Genomic DNA, 18227 nt, shown 5'->3' on the forward strand with positions numbered 1-18227 from the left:
AATTATCAAAATTATTTACTGCGGGCTCTGTGGCATCGAAGTGCTTGTATTTGAACTTTAAAAATATTGTGCGCTATCAACCCAGCCTCTGAGCAGCATGAGTTGCCACGGCTGGAAAAGTCTGAGAGAGAAGACATGCCCACAAAATCTGTCAGGAGGAGAAGACACGCCCACAAATTCAGCCTGCATTACTCAAAGAGGCAAGCAGGCTTCATTCATTGAAAGTCAGTATTCTGTACGTAGTTGGAGATAAAAATGTAATTTTATTTTATAAAAAGCCAAAGAAATAATTGAGACAGAGGGGAAAAGTAAATGGCCGAAAACTATTAAAATAAGGAGTAATGAGACTCTACATTTTTAAAAGTTAATTTTTAGTTGTTTGCCAGTCATTAAGACTTAGTGCCCTGTAAAACCTATATTTTTAAGCGTACCTGTTTTGTGGTGTAGTTACTTTCCAGCTGAGCATATAAGCAAGTTTGCACTTCTTCAATGATTTCTCTGATTGCAGCGTGTGATGTCCCTTTAATTCGGAGCTGTCATATCGCTGGCGAACCACGAGGAGCAAGTTCTGGATTTCCGCGTTTCACTGCGCATGTGTGAACACCGGAACTTGCTCCTCCATTTTGCCACTAACAGAGAGCACTGTTGAGCTTCTCCGTTATTCCATGAGCGATTTCTGCCCCAGAGTGCTACCAAAGACAAGGACCACCCCATTGTGCAGCTAAGACAAATCTAGGGTTAATAACACAAAAGAAAATAAAGTGGAGTACAGAAAATATAGAGGTGAAGCAAAAAATATTATGACAGACTAAGAGAGGGTACGAAGAAAAATGGGGGTTAAATAAAAGAAAATGGTAAAGGATTTTATAAACACATAAAATGTAAAGGAATAATGTAATGTAGAAAAATGCGAAGTGATACATTTCGGTGGGAAGAACGAGGAGAGGCTACATGAACTAAAGGGCACAACTCTAAAAGGGGTACAGCAACAGAGAGATCTGGGGGTTTATGTGCACAAATCGTTGAAGGTGGCAGGGCAGGTTGAGAAAACAGTTAAAAAAGCATACGGGATCCTGGACTTTATAAATAGAGGCATAGGGGTTGATTTTTAGCACCCGCGATCGGGTGCATTCCTGGCGGGGGGGCTCTGAAAATCGGGGATTCTCGGGGGCTCGGGAGCCCGGCTCCAACCCGCCCACTTCCGGGTTTCCTACAGACACGCTGACATGCGCGCGCAGCCCCCGAATGTGGGGCTCCCGCCGGCAATTAAAGCCGGCAGGGTGCCACTTAAAGTATTTATTTTGGTATTTCAGGTCGTTTACAGACCTGATTAATGAGATATTTTAGGAGGGTTGGGATTTTACAAACAACTGGGACTGTTTCCGTACTGGGGGAAAACAGTCCCAGTTCAAATGGACCTGTTGCAGCAATCAGTCTGTGGCAGCTCCAAAGGTCCATTTGACAGGTTGTGAGGGGTGGGGGGGGGGGGGGGGAGACCCTCACTCATTGCAGGAGGCCACTCTGTCACTTTGGACAAAGTTTGGCCTCCACCACCCTCCTCCTAACAACAAAATTCACCAACTTGCACACTTACCCCCGTGTCCAGACACATGTACCTACCTTGTGGACCCCCTCAGATGTACATCTTCCGGATGGGGGCCGCCGTAGCTGCAGTCATGACCTCCTCGGAAGGCGAACAGCATCATCAGCCTCGCCGGCCACGCCGTCCACCTCTGACACGTGGAGCTCCACAACACAATGTTGTGACACATCCACCTGCACAGCAGGAGGGAGGGCAACCGCAGAGAGAGATGCGTCACAGAGGGCACTACCCTCGCCACAGGGTCCACAGACCGAGGCTCAGCTTCCTGGACCTCTCTGAGCAGCAGTGCACACGGGGGCTCAGAGTCACTCGACATGTAGTCGTGGACATCTGCAGCCTCCTTCATGCTGAGCTGCTCCCTGCTGGCCCGAGCACCATCTTCTTACCTGTCGCTGTCAAAGTCACCACTGCCCTCAACAACTTCTCCTCCGCATCCTTCCAGGGTGCCACCGGGGACATCGCCGATGTCTCTCAGTCGTCTGCACAAAAGAGCCCTGCAAATACACCTAGACCCACTCTGCAGTGACACAATGGGTGGCATCAGTTGTGGGTCTTCATTGTGATCCTCAGGAAAGGGCATTATTGCACAAACCAGACAAGATTCGCAAAGACGTGGCAGTAGTGGTGCCAATGTAATATGTAATGTGAGTTGGTCAGAAATTAAATATTAGTAAAAATCATGACAAACCCTCAAACACCCTTGTGCATCCCCTTCATGCTCACGACATGTTTGCCGTACATGTGCCTACTGCACATATGTGATGCATGCCCTGTGGCTGCAGCGCAGGTAGTGGCAGGTTGAGTGAGGCTGACCGTGAAAGAGATGCATGAGAGGGTGAGTATGAGATAGAGCCATGAGATTGTATGAGGATTGGGTTGAGTGGTAGTGGCGGGATGAGTACTGGCGAGGTGAGTAAGTGCAGGTAAGATGAGGATGAGGTTTGAATGGGTGTGAGGGGTGATGTGACAGAGTAGTGTTGGCAGTGCAGAAGGAGATGTGGGGTGGGGGCGGTGATGTGGCAGAGGGAGTGTAGGGGAATGAGTAAGTGTACTCACTTTGGCTGACCTACTTAGGTTCATTGCAGCGCCTCCTGCACTGTATGCAGGTGGGCGATATGTTGGTGGTGCAGGTGGGCAATATGTTGGTGGTGCAGGTGACCGCCTCTGCCACCTCGAGCCAGGCCTTCTTGGTGGCAGAGGCAGGCCGCTTCCTCTCGCCTGCCGGGGGGAAGATCTCTGTCCTCCCCCTCCTCCTCACCCCATCCAATGATACCTGGAATGAGGCATCATTAAACCAGGGAGAAGCCTTCCCCCTGGGCTGCTCCATGCTGTAATTTTTCCTATTTCTTGCAGCATCAGTCAGTGCAGGACTGCCCCTTTAAATAGAGCTCCTCCAGCTGACAGACCTTACTACGCATGCGCAGTCCACCTGCTGCGCAGTTTAGCAGCGGGGAACCCGGAACAAGAGGTAAGTGGATCCAATCAGCCTGCGATTGTGTTCGGGGCAGACTGATTTCACCGGCTGCGTTACCCACGCGCCCAATCGCCCCCCCGCCGCCATGGTAATATCGGGCCCATAGAGTATAAAAGTATGGAAATCATGATGAACCTTTATAACACATTGGTTTGGTCACAACTGGAGTATTGTGTCCAGTTCTGGGCATTGCACTTTAGGAAAGATGTAAAGGCCTTCGAGAGGGTGCAGAAGAGATTTACTAGAATGATTCCAGGGATGAGGGACTTTAGTGGATAGACTGGAGAAACTGGGGTTGTTCTCCTTGGAACAGAGAAGGTTGCGAGGAGATTTGATAGAGGTATTCAAAATCATGAAGGGTCCAGACAAAGTAGATAGAGAGAAACTGTTCCCATTGGTGGAAGGGTCAAGAACCAGAGGACATAGATTAAGGTGATTGGCAAAAGAACCAAAGGTGACATGAGGAAAAACTTTTTTTTAACACAGTGAGTGGTTAGGATCTGGAATGCATTGCCAGAGGGGGTGGTTGAGGCAGTTTCAATTGTGGCTTTCAAAAGGGAACTGGATAAGTACTTGAAAGGAAAAAATTTGCAGGGTCGGGGGATAGGGCGGGGGAGTGGGATTAGCTGGATTACTCTTGCATAGAGCTGGCACAGACTCAATGGGCCAAATGGCCTCCTTCCGTGCTGTAACCATTCTATGATTCTATGATAATTGAAGAAAGGGAAGGCCTAATTATTGCTTAAAACCAGAAATCTTCTTATGGAGGATAAAGGAATGGTAGAGATACTAAATGAATATTTTGCCTTTGCTTTCACAGAAGAGTGTGCTCATGGGAATGAAAGGGTACAAGAGAAGAGATGGAGCAATTAAAATGGATAAGTATAGATGAGAAAGAAGTAATAAAAAAGTTGGTGGAACTCAAAGTGGAATAGGCACTGGGCCCGAGTGGCATGCATTCGATAATGCTGAGGGAATAGCAGAGGTTCTGACTACAATCTTTTAAACAGTCTTAAATATGTAAGTTATGCCAGAGGACTGGAGGGTTGCCACTGTAACACCTCTGTTCATTAAAAGAGAAAGGGCTGAGTTAGGTAACAATAGACCAGTCAGCCTAAAATTATAGCTGGTAAGCATCCAAACCCCTTAATATGGGATAAAAATGATACTCGCTGACTAACGCGTGGACAATCAGCATGGATTTGTAAAAGGCAAGTTGTGCCATACAAATTTATTAGATTTCTTTGAGGAAATAAAAGAATAATGAAAAAGGAATGCAATTGATGTTAGGAACATAGGAACTGCTAGACGAAAAAAGACCAAGGTCCATCTAATTTGCCTTCTACATGATATAATGATAATGCAGTTGTTGACTAATAACAGAAATCAATCTCTTTCAATGAATCTACAACAGACCCAGCTGCAAGGAAAACCCCAGTGGTGGAGAGCTTTGGGAACCATAGGTCCAAAGTCACATGTTTCTCCCAAGCATGGTACACTTACCACACGAATACTAAACAAATATGAACTTTTTTTTTTTACTGTTGCAGTACAACAGTTCTGTTAAACCTTAAGCACATTTTACTTTAGCAAATATGTCGAATTATGTGTTGCCCATTATTTTTCTCTAACCTGGATGATGGTGGCGGCTCTATGTCTGCGCTCTTCACTTCCATCAAATATCTTCCATTTCTTAGCTGGACCCCAAGCACTGTTCCGTAAGGCAACTTTCATTCTGTCGTAGTAATCTCTCCATGCAGTCTGAATCACTGAAGCAGCATTATGAAGTATCATGTACATATGAATATGTCTACGAATAATATACCCCCGCCAGTAGGACTGCAGGACAGTAGCTGCATAGCTGTCAACACAAGGATATGGAAACACATTGTTGATAATCAGAAGAAACAGCAAATAATTATTTAAAACACAAAACATTTGTACCTGTTGAACCATTAATTGACCATGTGATTATAATTTTTTGAGGGGGTGTGGCCCAATTTTGTCTTAAACTTTCACTGGCCAATAATGATTTATTACAAAAAATTCTGCTTATTGAAAAGTATTCTTAAAAGTTAGTTTTTGTTCCTGTTAATTGTTTTATACCAGTTTTTCTTCCTGTTATTTTATACTTGTCTTAGAAATGGCTACCTTTCCCGCCCTTATGCTGTTACCTTTGGAGATCCCAAGGATCTATTCGCCTGTCTCTGCCCCTGCCTCAGCCAATAAGCTGGCCTCACTTCTTTCGTGCCACCATTGGCAGTATGCCTTCAGCAGTCTCGGCCCTAAGCTTTGAAATTCCCTCCTTAAACCTCTTCATCTCTCTCTTCTCCTTTAAGACCCTCCTTAATACCTACCTCTTTAACCAAGCTTTTAGTCACACCTCCTAATATCTCCTTCTTTGGCTTGGTGTCCACTTTTGTCTGATTACACTTCTGTGAAGTCCTTGGGACGTTTTCCTACGTTAAAGGTGCTATATAAATGCAAATTTTTGTTTTTGTAGTCGTACTTGTGCTGAAATTCCTGTTGCTTTACATCTAGTTAGTGTTAACTTCATTCAGAGAATGATTATATGAGTAAAAATATTGTTTAATATCTCACATTAAAGGTCATAACACTAACATAAATCCAGGTATTGCAGTTTGTATCAGCTATTGTGCTTAAAGGTATGCACCAATGAAAGTATTAACTCTTTTGAACCAGTAAGATGGTTTGAAGTTAGATTTGCCTAGAAATTTTTTTTAGTGCAGCCTCTTTTTCATTTTGAAGAACAATTGTGCATAACAAGTGATGTGCTCCTTCAATATTGTATATTAATAAGGGCAAATAAGACTGTCTCAAAAAGATTGTAAAAAACACATTATAGTTTGTAAACATTCAAGTGCCTCTCGTAACAACGAGACAAGTATTTTTTCTGTTATACATCACTGAAATCCTTCAGAATTCTGCCGACCGATACATACAAATCCCACTGCTTTTTGAAACAACCCAGTATTTCACCTGGCCATTCGGGGTTCTGTACAAATTATATTGAAAGTTTGCAAAGATAACTGTAGACTAAATAAATTATCTTTGCTATAAAGTCATTGAGCTGAAGAGAAAAAGACACAATTTAATTACATGGGCTGAAAGGGCAAAAGCAAATTTAGGTAACTAGTTGAAGTGGATGCCTTATTGATGTCCAATTTGTGATGACGCAAATTGATGCAAATTGCTGGTATTTGAACAAACTGATCTTCTAAAAATATAATGCAAAACAAAACTGACCATGTGCAGCCTATGTTTGAAGAAACCAAACAAAAATTGTATGTGCTCACTAAAATTTAGAAAATAAGGAGCTCTGCCTACAAATCTGCTGACCTCAAACATATTGTACATTTCCTTTTGCACACAACAGTTCTTGGACAGCTAGTTCTTCCTGTTCATTATTATAACTTTATAAATTGCAGTTTTGGCTGGCTTAGATGATTTTCACAAGGTTAATATAGAAAGAATCAAAGATACCAAGACAGAAGCAGTAAGGGAGTAAGAAACATGTAATATACATCAAGCATTACATTGACCACAGCAAATATTAAAGGTTAAAGTTTGAGAGAGCAAAACAAAGTCAAAAGTGCCCCTTTGTTTCTAACTGTATCTCTGGCTGACACCGTGTTAAACGAATATTACAATCCATCCTTTCCCCGTTGCCAAGAAAGTGAAAATCATAGTAGAACCCCTGCTGCTTATATTAATCAGCCACCTTCAGTACACACCAGTCACACTATCCAACTTATATATAATGCAAGGCACATGGGGCCATAATTACAGCAGCAGACATTTTATAGTATATAATGAATTATAATTTCTGCAAATTCTGGTCTCTACTATAGATTGAGTAGTTTCAGGTGCTTGTTTGGCTTATTTAACTTCCAAAATTTCTGAAATGTCTATTGAAATACAAATACAGAAATTATAACGATATTAATATATCTATTTGTGTTATTACTTTTCTAAGTTGCCCTCTGAAATATGTTGTTGGTGCTTCCCCATCAAACTCTCTTCTTTCCGTGGCTCTGATGCTATTCTGTTGTATTCAGAATGTACTGGGCCCTTCCTTATTTTGAAATCCTGCAGAGAAATCGCAGTTCCTTCCTCGTTTGCAAGGAGTCTGGGGTCATAGTACTCGGAATCCTGACAAGCTATGTGTGAATAATCACTTTGCTTTCTGTTTTCAGAAAAGTAGGTAACAGCCGTCTGAACCTGGTCAGAAATAACTCTGCTGTCAGTGTACTGGCTATTTTGTTTTGTATGATTGATGGTCAGCTTGTTATGTTGCTTTCCAACACTGAGTTCTTCCTCGTGAAGACTGTTAGGATGTTTTTTCTCTTCAGTAATGCATAACTCTCCATACTCATGGGCATATCTACATTCTTCAGCCAGCTGCATCAGTTCCTCACAGTGCTGACAGCGTATTTCTGTAACCTCCAAAGAGTCCAATCTGTTATTTAAAAGGACAAAATATGCAAAGAAAATAATACATTAAGTGCTGCATTTTATTACAGAACGATGCTAATGATAAGCATGTAAAGAATCTTACAACACCAGGTTATAATCCAACAATTTTATTTGAAAATCACAAGCTTTCGGAGGCTTTCTCCTTCGTCAGGTGAATGGTAAGCATGGCATGAAAACAACCAATTTCATACCAGGGTTGTGCCAAAGGGCCACATTTTATCATTTAGTGCTCCAGGCATGGAGCTTCTCATGATGGGAGCGCATATCAGGAATTCAGCCACAGAGGTTATTTAAAATGAAGGTTTGAAAAATTGGGAGGGCCGCAAATTGAATGGACTGGCCTATACTCCCATATTTCCAATATGGGCTCTCGTTGTGTGATGCTCTGTGCCGGTAGTGCTAAATTGTAAAATTTACTCAGTAGTTTCCACCATTTTGTGTTTCTGAAGCTACCATTTCCTTTAGCGTGCAAAAGAAGAATGGTTTCAGCATGTGTAAGTGACTATTTTTAGCTTCCATCAAAAATGCCATTAAGTTTTGCCCCTTTGTGCAGAAGACATTTTCAATGTTTGTTTTTGAAACCTAGAAAACATGCTGATGTACCATGCTAATACATTCAAACCTAAACTTTTTTTGCAATTTATTTTATCCAGTTTTCTTGTTTTTGTCTGCAAATTTTAGTCACCATCCCCCATATCCACAACAATGAAGGCAACACATGCACACATGTATGTTGCACGTAAGATAGTACATTTTGACCCTGAATTTACTTGAGGGTTTCACTGGACTCCTACCTTCACTCTAGCAGAACCCACAAGAAAAAGGCTGGGACCCAGTTATGTTGGGGTCTCCACTGACTCTGGGAGTTCCAAGTTGGTCTTGTAAGGGGCAAAACCTCCACCCGCCCTTTACAAGGCCAATGATGCTAAAGGTGTGGAGTCAGGAGCAAGGACTCCTTATGCCAGGAGTTCCCGCTTCCCTTGCTCTAACAGGATCAGCATATTAGTTGGTGGACAGTATGCTGAGAAAGGAGAGGCATGCTGGCCTCCAAATGTGCAGAAGTGGGCACAAATGAGGGGAAAGGTGAGAATTTTTTTTATTACACAGGGGGCTGAATGTCTTAGGGCAGTGTCATAGTCCTGGGCACACCCCTTCAGAGAGGTGTCACAGTGGTGTGGGCTTCATGCAAATGAGATGCCCTCAAGCACTGACTCCACCAGACTTTGTGTAACAATAATTTGCATTTATATTGCACTTTTAACGTAGAAAAACAGACTAAGGCACTTCACAAAGGCATCAAGATAAAGAAGGAGTTATTAGGAGGGTTGACCAAAAGCTTGGTCTAAAAGGTTTTAAGGGGGGGTTTTAAAAGAGGAGAGGGAGGTGGAAAGGCAGAGGGCTTTAGGGAGGGAATTCCAGAGAGTGGAACCTAAGTAGATAACAGAACAGTTACTAATGGAGGGGTGAAGGGAGAGAGGTGTACAAGAGACCAGAGTCAGAGGAAGAGAGCGCGCCGGGGGGGTGTGGGGAGTAGTGTTTGTAGTGCTGGAGGAGATGGCATAGATAAGGAGGGGAGGGCCACGAATGGATTTAAGCATGAGTATTGATGGGAGACAGGGGTCCAATGTAGGTTAGGAAGGATAGAGGTAATAAGTGAGAAAGACTTGGGGCTCAATTTCCTGGGAAATTGCGGGTGCTTTGGGGGTCGGAAGGGAACTGAAAATCGGGGAAATCCCATTTGGGTTCAGAACCCGGCTCCAACCCACAGACTTCCGGGTTCCCACTGACACATCTGGGTGCGCGCACGCCTCCCGCATGCGGAAGGCCCATCGGCAATTAAAGCCAGCGGGATGATATTTGACACATTTGTTTAGATAGTTTAAGTAGTTGAACTACTTAATTTTCTCCACATTGAGGCAAGAGTGTGATTTTGAGGCATCCTCAGCGTGTTTCCTGTGCTGTGGGAAACACTCCATGTTGCAACAGACGTGTTTCAGCCAGCAGCCAGTGGGACATTCAAATGCTTCTTTGACAGATGGGGAGAAAGGTCACATATTGCATTAGGGCACTCAGTTCTTTCAGACAAAGTTTTGGCCGCGAGATCTTTGTGTTTTCACTGAAAATTCTTACTTTCCACATAAAATTCTTCTGTTCACAGATATTTAACTACTTTGCAGAACCCCCCAAACTCACACCGTCAGGATGGGGGGGCGCTATGGCTGCATTCACCACTACATCCGAGGACGAGCAACATCAACAGCCTCGCCAGGCATGGTGTCAAGCTCCGCCACTTGGAGCTCCACAACACAGTGCTGCGCCACGGACACCCGCACAAGAGCACAGAGGGCAACAACAGAGAGGGGTGCCACTTGAGGAGACCCCATCCACATCTGCCACCTACATGGAGGGGAGGGAGGAGGAGGAGGAGGAAACCATGGGTAGAGCAGCGGCTCACTTGGCTGCTCGTGAGGCCAGGGAGTCACTGATATGTGAACAGTTCTCCTAACATCAGAAAGTGTGAACAGTCCAGTCCTCACACCACCTGGAAAGAGCAGCACCCACACCAGGCTGCCCACCCCTCCCTGCACAAAACAATCCTGCAACTACACATACACCCACTATAAAGTGACCCAATGGGTGGCAACAAGTGTAGCCGTTCATGGTGAATCTCATGAAAGGGCCCTATCACAAAGTCAGTCAAGAATGGGCAAGACGTGGCAGTAGTAGTGACAACCATAACATTTAATGTCACTTTAACAAAAACTAAATATAAATAAAAAACATGACAGTCTGTCAAACACCCTTGTGCATACCCTTTGCGCTCACAAAACCTTCGCCTTTCTCTTATGACTACTTCGACGTGGTGCATCCTCTGTAGTGGCAGGTTACTCATGTTCATGCATTGACTGCTGAGATGTTTTGGGCCTACGCCCTCTGGGTTTTGGAGCCCATGAGGGCTCCTCCAAAGACTGCACCACCTGCACCTATGCAGGGGTAGACTTGGCCAGCTGGAGAGGAGGCAGCATTACAGGTACTGGTTGAGAGGGGGGAAACAGGTGAGACGTGGGAGCGCTTTGAGTGGCGTCCCCACTTCTATGTCCCTTTTCGCCATCATCCCTCCCCTGGGCCACATCACTCCTACCACTCTGTTGTCCAACAGTTTGGAGGACAACAGTTTGGAGATGCCTTGTAAGGCCAATACTAGTGTATCTGGCTACCTGTTTAAGGCGGTAGAATATTGTTCAGCCTGAGTCCGAATGGCCGTTGTCAGGGCCTAAATGGACTCACTTGTGAGCCGTGCTTGAAGTTCAATGGAGGCTAGCCTTCTCTCCATCGCAGACATTCCTGCACTTATCTGTGACACTATCTCAGAGAGTTGCTCACGTCCCTGTGACACTATCTCAGAGATTCCCTCCCGTACCTGTGCCACCATTCCACTCATGCAGGAGTTGGACTCCTCCATCCTCTGTTCTGTTGTGGAGAGTGTGCGTGGCATCTGTTCCAGTACCTCGCAAATGTGCTGCTGTCCCTCGATCATTCTCTTTTTAAAGGATGGTCCCCAGGGTTCGGCATCTGCGTCCAGCTGAGCAGAACCTGGATAGGAGTGCTCCCACCGACGCAGACTCTTCGCAGCTGCCCCTGCCACCAGTGTCTGCTTGTGCTCTCATGTGTGGTAACTCACCAGGTGACAACCCAATTAACTGAGGACTAGGACCCACTGAGGTGCGGGAATCTGCACTGGTGGATGGCTCGCTAAGATGTGACGGTGCGCCCTCAGAGGCCAGCAGGTCCTCTGAGGAATCGTCCCCTGCCATCACAGCGGTCACTGAAGGCACTGTAAGAGAACACAAGGCAATATTAAGCATCATCTCAGATGTGTCACGTTGCAATGAGCATACTGAGGTGCTGAAGATGGCAAGGCATGTTAACATCAATTCATATTGTGTGTGATGAATATTAAAGTTGTGTCACCAGACGTTTGTTGGGTGCCAGTCTCGGCGTCCCTCATAGGCAGGCACTCAAGGGTTCGGCTAGGCTCCAGCACATTCTGCTCTGCCTCTGTGAGTACAACGATTTGTTGCGGCCCCCCTCTGGTCCTCGCCCTCTCCCGTGCATTCTGAGCTCTCATCTCCTATAAGGGGAAAAAGTGCAGGCGTGTGAGTGAGTAATGATGAAGTGGCCAACTGATGAATGCATTGGTTTGGGTGAGGCTGACCGTGAAAGAGATGCATCAAAGGGTGAGTATGAGACACAGCCATGACATTGTATGAGGATTGGGTTGAGTGGCAGTGGTGGGTGACTAATGGGGTGGTGAGCAAGTGCAGGTAAGTTGAGGATGAGCCTTAAATGGGTGTGGGGAGTGATGTGATAGAGTAGTGTTGGCAGTGCAGAATGAGTTGGGGGGTGGGTGCGGTTCTGTGGAAGACAGAATGTAGGGGAATCAGTAAGTGTACTCACTTTGGCTGACCTAGTTAAGTCACTGAAGCGCTTCCTGCTCTGGACCCAGGTGCGGGAGATGTCGCTGCTGCTCATGACCTCCTCTGATACCTCGAGCCAGGCCTTCTTGGTGGCCCCATCCAGTAGCACCTGGAGTGAGGCATCATTGAATCTTGGAGCAGCCTTACCTCTGTGCTGCTCCACTGTGGTGTGTAGATATTTGCTCCAGGAAAAGCCATTGGAGGAATGCCCTTTTAAATAGAGCTCCTCCAGCCGACAAGCTGTGATGCAGGTGTGCAGTCCGCCCGCTGCGCAGCTTTCAGACGGCAAACCTGGAAGCCATGTTAAGTGGCACCAATTGAATCGTGACTGCGTGGGGAACGGACATTTTTTATTGGGCGGTTTACCCACACGCCCATTCACCCCGCCCGCTGCCATCCCGTCTCCAATCTAATGTCAGGGCCTTGGTGTGGGAAAGGATAGGGGCAGCAGAGTTTTTGATGAGCTAAAGTTTAGAGAGGATAGAGAATGGGAGGCTGGCCAGGAGAACTTAAGAAATAGGAGTGGGAGTAGCATACCCCTCGAGCCTGCACCACCATCCTGGTTGATCTTCTACCTCAACTCTACTTTCCTGTCCTATCCCCATATGCTTTGATTCCCTTAGTGTCCAAAAATCTATCTATCTCAGCCTTGAATATACTCAACGACTGAGCATCCACAGCCTTCTGGGGTAGAGAATTCCAAGATTCACAACCCTGTGAAAGAGGAAATTTTTCCTCATCTCCCTAAATGGCTGATCCCTTATCTTGAGACTATGAACCCTAGTTCTAGACTCTCCAGCCAGAGGAAACAGCCTCACAGCATCTACCCTGTCAAACCCTCTAAGAATTTTATAAGTTTCAACGAGATCACCTCTCATTCTTCTAAACTCCAGAGAATATAGGCCCATTCTATCAATCTCTCCTCATAGGACAACCCAGGAATCAATCTAGTGAATCTTCATTGAACCCTCTCTAAGGCAAGTATATCCTTCCTTAGGTAAGGAGACCAAAACTGTATGCAGTACTCCAGGTGTGGTCTCACCAGAGCCCTATAAAGTTGCAGCAAGATCTCCGTACTCTTCTACTCCAACCACCTTGCAATAAAGGCTAACATACCACTTGCCTTCCTAATTGCTTGCTGTACCTGCAAGTTAACTTTCTGTGATTTGTGTACAAGGACACCCAAATACCTCTGAATACCAACATTTCTTAATCTCTCACCTTTTTAAAAAAATCTTCTGCTTTTCTATTCTTCCTACCAAAGTGGATAATTTCACATTTCCCCACATTTTACTCCATCTGCCATCTTCTCACCCACTCACTTAACCTGTCTATATCCCTTTACATCCTGTTCACAGCTTACTTTCCCACCTAGCTTTGTATCATCAGCAAACTTGGATACATTACACTCGGCCCCTCATCTAAGTCACTGATATATAATGTAAGCAGCTGAGGCCGATTCACTGATCCTTGCAGCACCCCACTAGTTACAACCTAACTACTAAAAAATGACCCGTTCATTCCTACTCTGTTTTCTGTCTGTTAACCAATCCTCAATCCATGCTAATATATTATCCCCAATCCACACACCCTAATCTTGTGTAACAACCTCTTGTGTGGCGCCTTATCAAATGCCTTTTGAAAATCCAAATATACTACATCCACTGGTTCCCCCTTATCTACCCTGTAGGTACACCCTCAAAAAATTCTAATAGGTTTGTCAAACATGATTTCCCTTTCATAAAACCGTGTTGACTCTGCCTAATCATACGGTGATTTTCTAAGTGCTCTGTTACTACATCCTTAATAATAGATTCTAGTGTTTTCCTTACTACTGATGTTAAGCTAACTGGCCAATAGTTCCCTGTTTTCTCTCTCCCTCCTTTCTTGAATAGCAGGGTTACATTTGCTACCTTCCAATCCACGGGGACAGTTCTAGAATCTAGGAAATTCTGGAAGATCAAACATTCATCATCTCTGCAGCCACCTCTTTTAAAACCTTAGGATGTAGACCATCAGATCTAGGGGGTTTGTCGGCTTTTGGTCCCATTAATTTTTCCAGTACGTTTTCTTTACTAATCTTAACTACTTTAAATTCCTCGCTCTCATTAGACCTTTGACTCCCCACTACAGTTCCCCACTGAAGGTATGTCGTTTGTGTCTTCTACCGTGAAGACAGATACAAAATATTTGTTTAACGTCTCTACCATTTCCTTATTCCCCATTATAATTTCTCCTGTCTCTGCCTCTAACGGACCCATGTTTACTTTCACTAATCGCTTCCTTTTTATATAGTTGTAAAAGCTCTTACAATCTGTTTTTATATTTTTTGCTAGTTTACTCTCATATTCAATTTTCTCCCTCTTTATAATTCGAACATTGGAATAGTTGAGTCTGGAGGTGACAAAAGCACGGATGAGAGTTTCAGCAGCAGATGGGTTGAGACAGAGGCGAAGGTGAGCTATGCTACGGAGGTGGAAGTAGGCAGTCTTTTCATTGAGAGAATATAGCTTGGAAGCTCAGCTCAGGGTCAAATAGATGTGATGCAAGAAAAGGGCTATTTCCTTTGCTGCAACAGACACATCTGACAGGTAAAGATGGGGGAAGGAAAAGAGTTGAAAATGACCGCAGAGAAGGGTTTTATGCAATGTAATCAGAGAAAGATCACATTGATTTGCTTAAAGAGACAGACATTTCCACAGTATTTTGCCGTTGGCTAGGAAAATTGACAATAGCAACTGAAGGAGAAGGCATTAAAAGTCAAATATCCAACAAGCAGACTTTATGTATTATGGAGTACATTTTTTCTCAGCTGTCATCCACATTCAGTCTTTTCTTTTTTAAATGCAATTTATTTTGTTTATGGTTTTGGTTTCTATCATTAAATGTATCCCTGAAATCCTATATTGCCATAGCAGGATATTACTCCATTTAAATAACTCCAAGTGCTCAGGCAGCTGTACTTTATACACTGTGGCAGAAACAAATCCAGTTTTCACTGACCTTGTCTCGTAACATCATCACTGAAGGGGGAAGATTGAATGGCAGATTGTCATTGCTGCTAACTTGCTCCTTCCTTGTCCCATTGGCGATTGGAGACCAGAGAAAACCAAATATTTGGACAATATTGTTAGTTCACTGCTACCACCCAGCTGTGAACTCCTGTTACTGCCAGTGATTAAGATTGGTCCCAACTATTGCCAGCCAGAAGAATCACACCCACAGTTCTTAAGCTATATTCAAACTCAGTAAAATTAGCACAAAATTTGCAATGCCATTTATTTCTCTTCCTGGCTCCATGCGAGCTGATGTGAATGGTTCACTCCCATCAGGTACTGTTCCCCTCCCTTTCAAAATTGCCATCACCAACCCCCTCCTCAATAGACCCACCCTCGACCCCTCTGTCCTTGCAAACTACCAATCTCCAACTTCCCTTTCCTCTCTAAAGTCCTTCAACAGGTCATCTTCTCCCAAATCCATGCCCATCTTTCCCACAACCTCATGCTTAAATCTCTCCAATCAGGTTTCTGCACCTACCACATCATTGAAACTACTCTAATCACAGTCACAAATTACATCCTCTGTGATTATGACCAGGGTGCACCATCTGTCCTCATCCTTTTCAACCTCTCTGCAGCCTTTGACACAGTCGACCACAGCATCCTACTCTGAAATTCTATAAGCCTCTGCCTCTCTATTCTCCCTCCTCCTTCAAACCTACCTCTTTGACAAAGCTTTACCTCGCCCCTCCTATCATCTCCTTCTTTGGCTCAGCGTCCATTTTTGTCTGATGATGATTCAGTGAAGCGTCTTGGGATATTTTTATACATTAAACGTTCTATATAAATGCAAGTTATGGTTGTAAATAAGTCAGTCAATCATTTTTATTCATTTGCTTACGTACTATGATATAATGTAATTGGAAGATAGTGTACAAATGCCAGTAAACCAACATGACATTTTTAACAAATATTGAATTTCATTCCAACCCACACCGGGAACTAGCCTCAGTGGAAATCTCAAGTCAAGTGTTGATATATTAAAACTGGAAAATACTTATACCAAATTGTCCTGTTTCCTGTTTAATGCAATTCTTTAATCAAACCAACATATGTGTCAAAAAACTATGCACTTGCATGAAGCATGGCCTCATGTTACAGTCAAAAAGGGATGAAATGTGAAAAGAGAGACTTACTCTAGTTCGGTTTCATGTCTCTTGAGTAATAACTCAAAGTCCTGAAGCTGGGCCTGACACAGTGCCAGGAAACTCCCTGGTGAAGGTCTGCTACTCCTGTCTGCACAAGACTCATCAGTGGAACTAATCCGCTCACCATCCACTACCTTCAGGCTTGGCAATATTTTCAGGATTGAACACCTGAAAGAAACAATGCACAAGATTGACATAAAAGATTGCTGCTATATTTTAATGTTGTATAGTATTAAAACATAATTGTAATCTTCCACTGGAATCCTGTATTTTTTTATTGTATAGCACTGTATTTAAATGCTCCAAGTTGAATATTCATATCAGATTTAATCCTTAAAAACAATTTTTCTTACATAGAAAAGTATATTATAACACTACTAGCTCAACGTTAACCAAAGCATAAATCAATCTTAAAAGATTATACAATTTAGTATTATAGTGACCTAAAATATGATTAAAGATAAAATGCAATATTTTAAATGAAGGTGTCCCTTTCAGAAAAATAGAAAAACTCATGGCCTCATGCCAGAAATCCTCAACTGAGAATAATGCATCTTAGATCACCACTGAGAATAAAAGTGAGAGAAAAAATATAATTTTTTTTTGCATATGTCCCCCTCCTCTGTGAATACCAAAGTATGTGTTCCTGGAAGAAAAACACAACATGCTCTCTTTTCTCCCTAATATGTCATCTTTTCCTTTCATATTAAAAGTCCAGGAAGAATTATCTAAAAGAACAATATAGTACTAAAAAATATCACTACAGTGAATTTGAACATTCTTGTGGATGGCCTGTCAATAGTCAATGGCCTGTCAATACTCTTTATAAGAAAAAGCTCAGAGTTCTAACAAAGTCTAAGAAGGTGTTTTATGATGGATATTCTCAGTAAAATATGTTTAACTTACGTATGTTTTGTTGAATCATAACATTTAATACAGAATGGCCATCTACAAAAGGTAAATCTTACATACAGGGCGGGATTTTGCTGCGAAAATAATGGAGAGTCTAACAGCGCTCACCGCTATTTCAATGCAAATGGTAGAGCAACTCCCGGCGACCGCATATGCGCAGTTAAACACGGAAATCCGAAGTTGCTCTACCAGATGCCCTGCTTCTCATTAGACTTGCACTTACTCATAAACTTGTTTTTTTTCACGGCAAATTCCTCGTCGGCTGACTCAATGGAACGACGTGAAGTTCCTTTACTGCCCAGATGGATATGAACTAATATCCGCCAAAAAAAGTACGTCAAGTCATTTAAGACTATACACACTTTTAATGATTGTGAAACAACCTCTCTGGCACTGAAAATTAACTTTTAAAAATGTGGAGTCTCATTCCTTCAGATTTTAATTGTTGGATATTTTTAAAATATATATTTTTTTACTTTTTCTCCATCTCTTTTATTTCTGTTTCTTATTTCAATATTTCTTGCCCTCTCTTTATTTTGCTTACTGTACCTGATTTGACATTGAATACACTATTCTAACTTGCACTTCCTGGTTCTGACACTGTGCTGCTTTAATCTGACTGGTTAAGGAGATAGACAGTTGCTTGCCCCGTTCATACAGGTCCCAGCTACACTGTAGAGGGTGCAGTTTTGGATTCAGCAACCCATGAGAGGAATTTGCCGTGAAAAAAACAAGTTTATGAGTAAGTGCAAGTCTAACGAGCAGCGAGCGCATTCGTTCACTGCTCAGAGGAAAATCCAGGCCAATGTCTCTCGTAATATCTCCACCTTTCGTTGGCATCTATTTTTTTTCCCTTAAGCCACTAAGAAGCATCTTGGGACACTTTTCTTTAAAGGTGCTAAATAAATGTTATCTTAATACTGTAATTTTCAAAGATTACTTCTACATACATCATTATTATATCTCAAATAAAGTAAATTTCTGTTAAATACATTTTCCAAGTGTAACATTATTTCTACTGATACTAGTACATCACTTACTATAAAATTTAATGTA

At 43.2% G+C, this 18227-nt stretch overlaps 1 protein-coding gene across 3 annotated transcripts in view; it reads right to left on the reverse strand.

Moving 5' to 3' along the window:
* Positions 1-18227, reverse strand: part of lrriq1 (leucine-rich repeats and IQ motif containing 1) — a 175983-nt gene that overhangs the window by 67377 nt on the left and 90379 nt on the right. For 2 of the 3 annotated variants that reach the window (XM_067999454.1, XM_067999456.1), the window contains 3 exons: positions 16248-16427; positions 7066-7557; positions 4710-4938 (listed from right to left, as the gene is read on the reverse strand). In XM_067999454.1, coding sequence (XP_067855555.1) covers positions 4710-4938; positions 7066-7557; positions 16248-16427 — 901 coding nt within the window. The remainder of the gene's footprint in view (positions 1-4709; positions 4939-7065; positions 7558-16247; positions 16428-18227) is intronic. The other variant, XM_067999455.1, reaches the window with a different exon arrangement.

This window comes from Heptranchias perlo, chromosome 18 (genome assembly GCF_035084215.1).
Source record: "Heptranchias perlo isolate sHepPer1 chromosome 18, sHepPer1.hap1, whole genome shotgun sequence".
Classification (NCBI taxonomy): Eukaryota; Metazoa; Chordata; class Chondrichthyes; order Hexanchiformes; family Hexanchidae; genus Heptranchias; species Heptranchias perlo.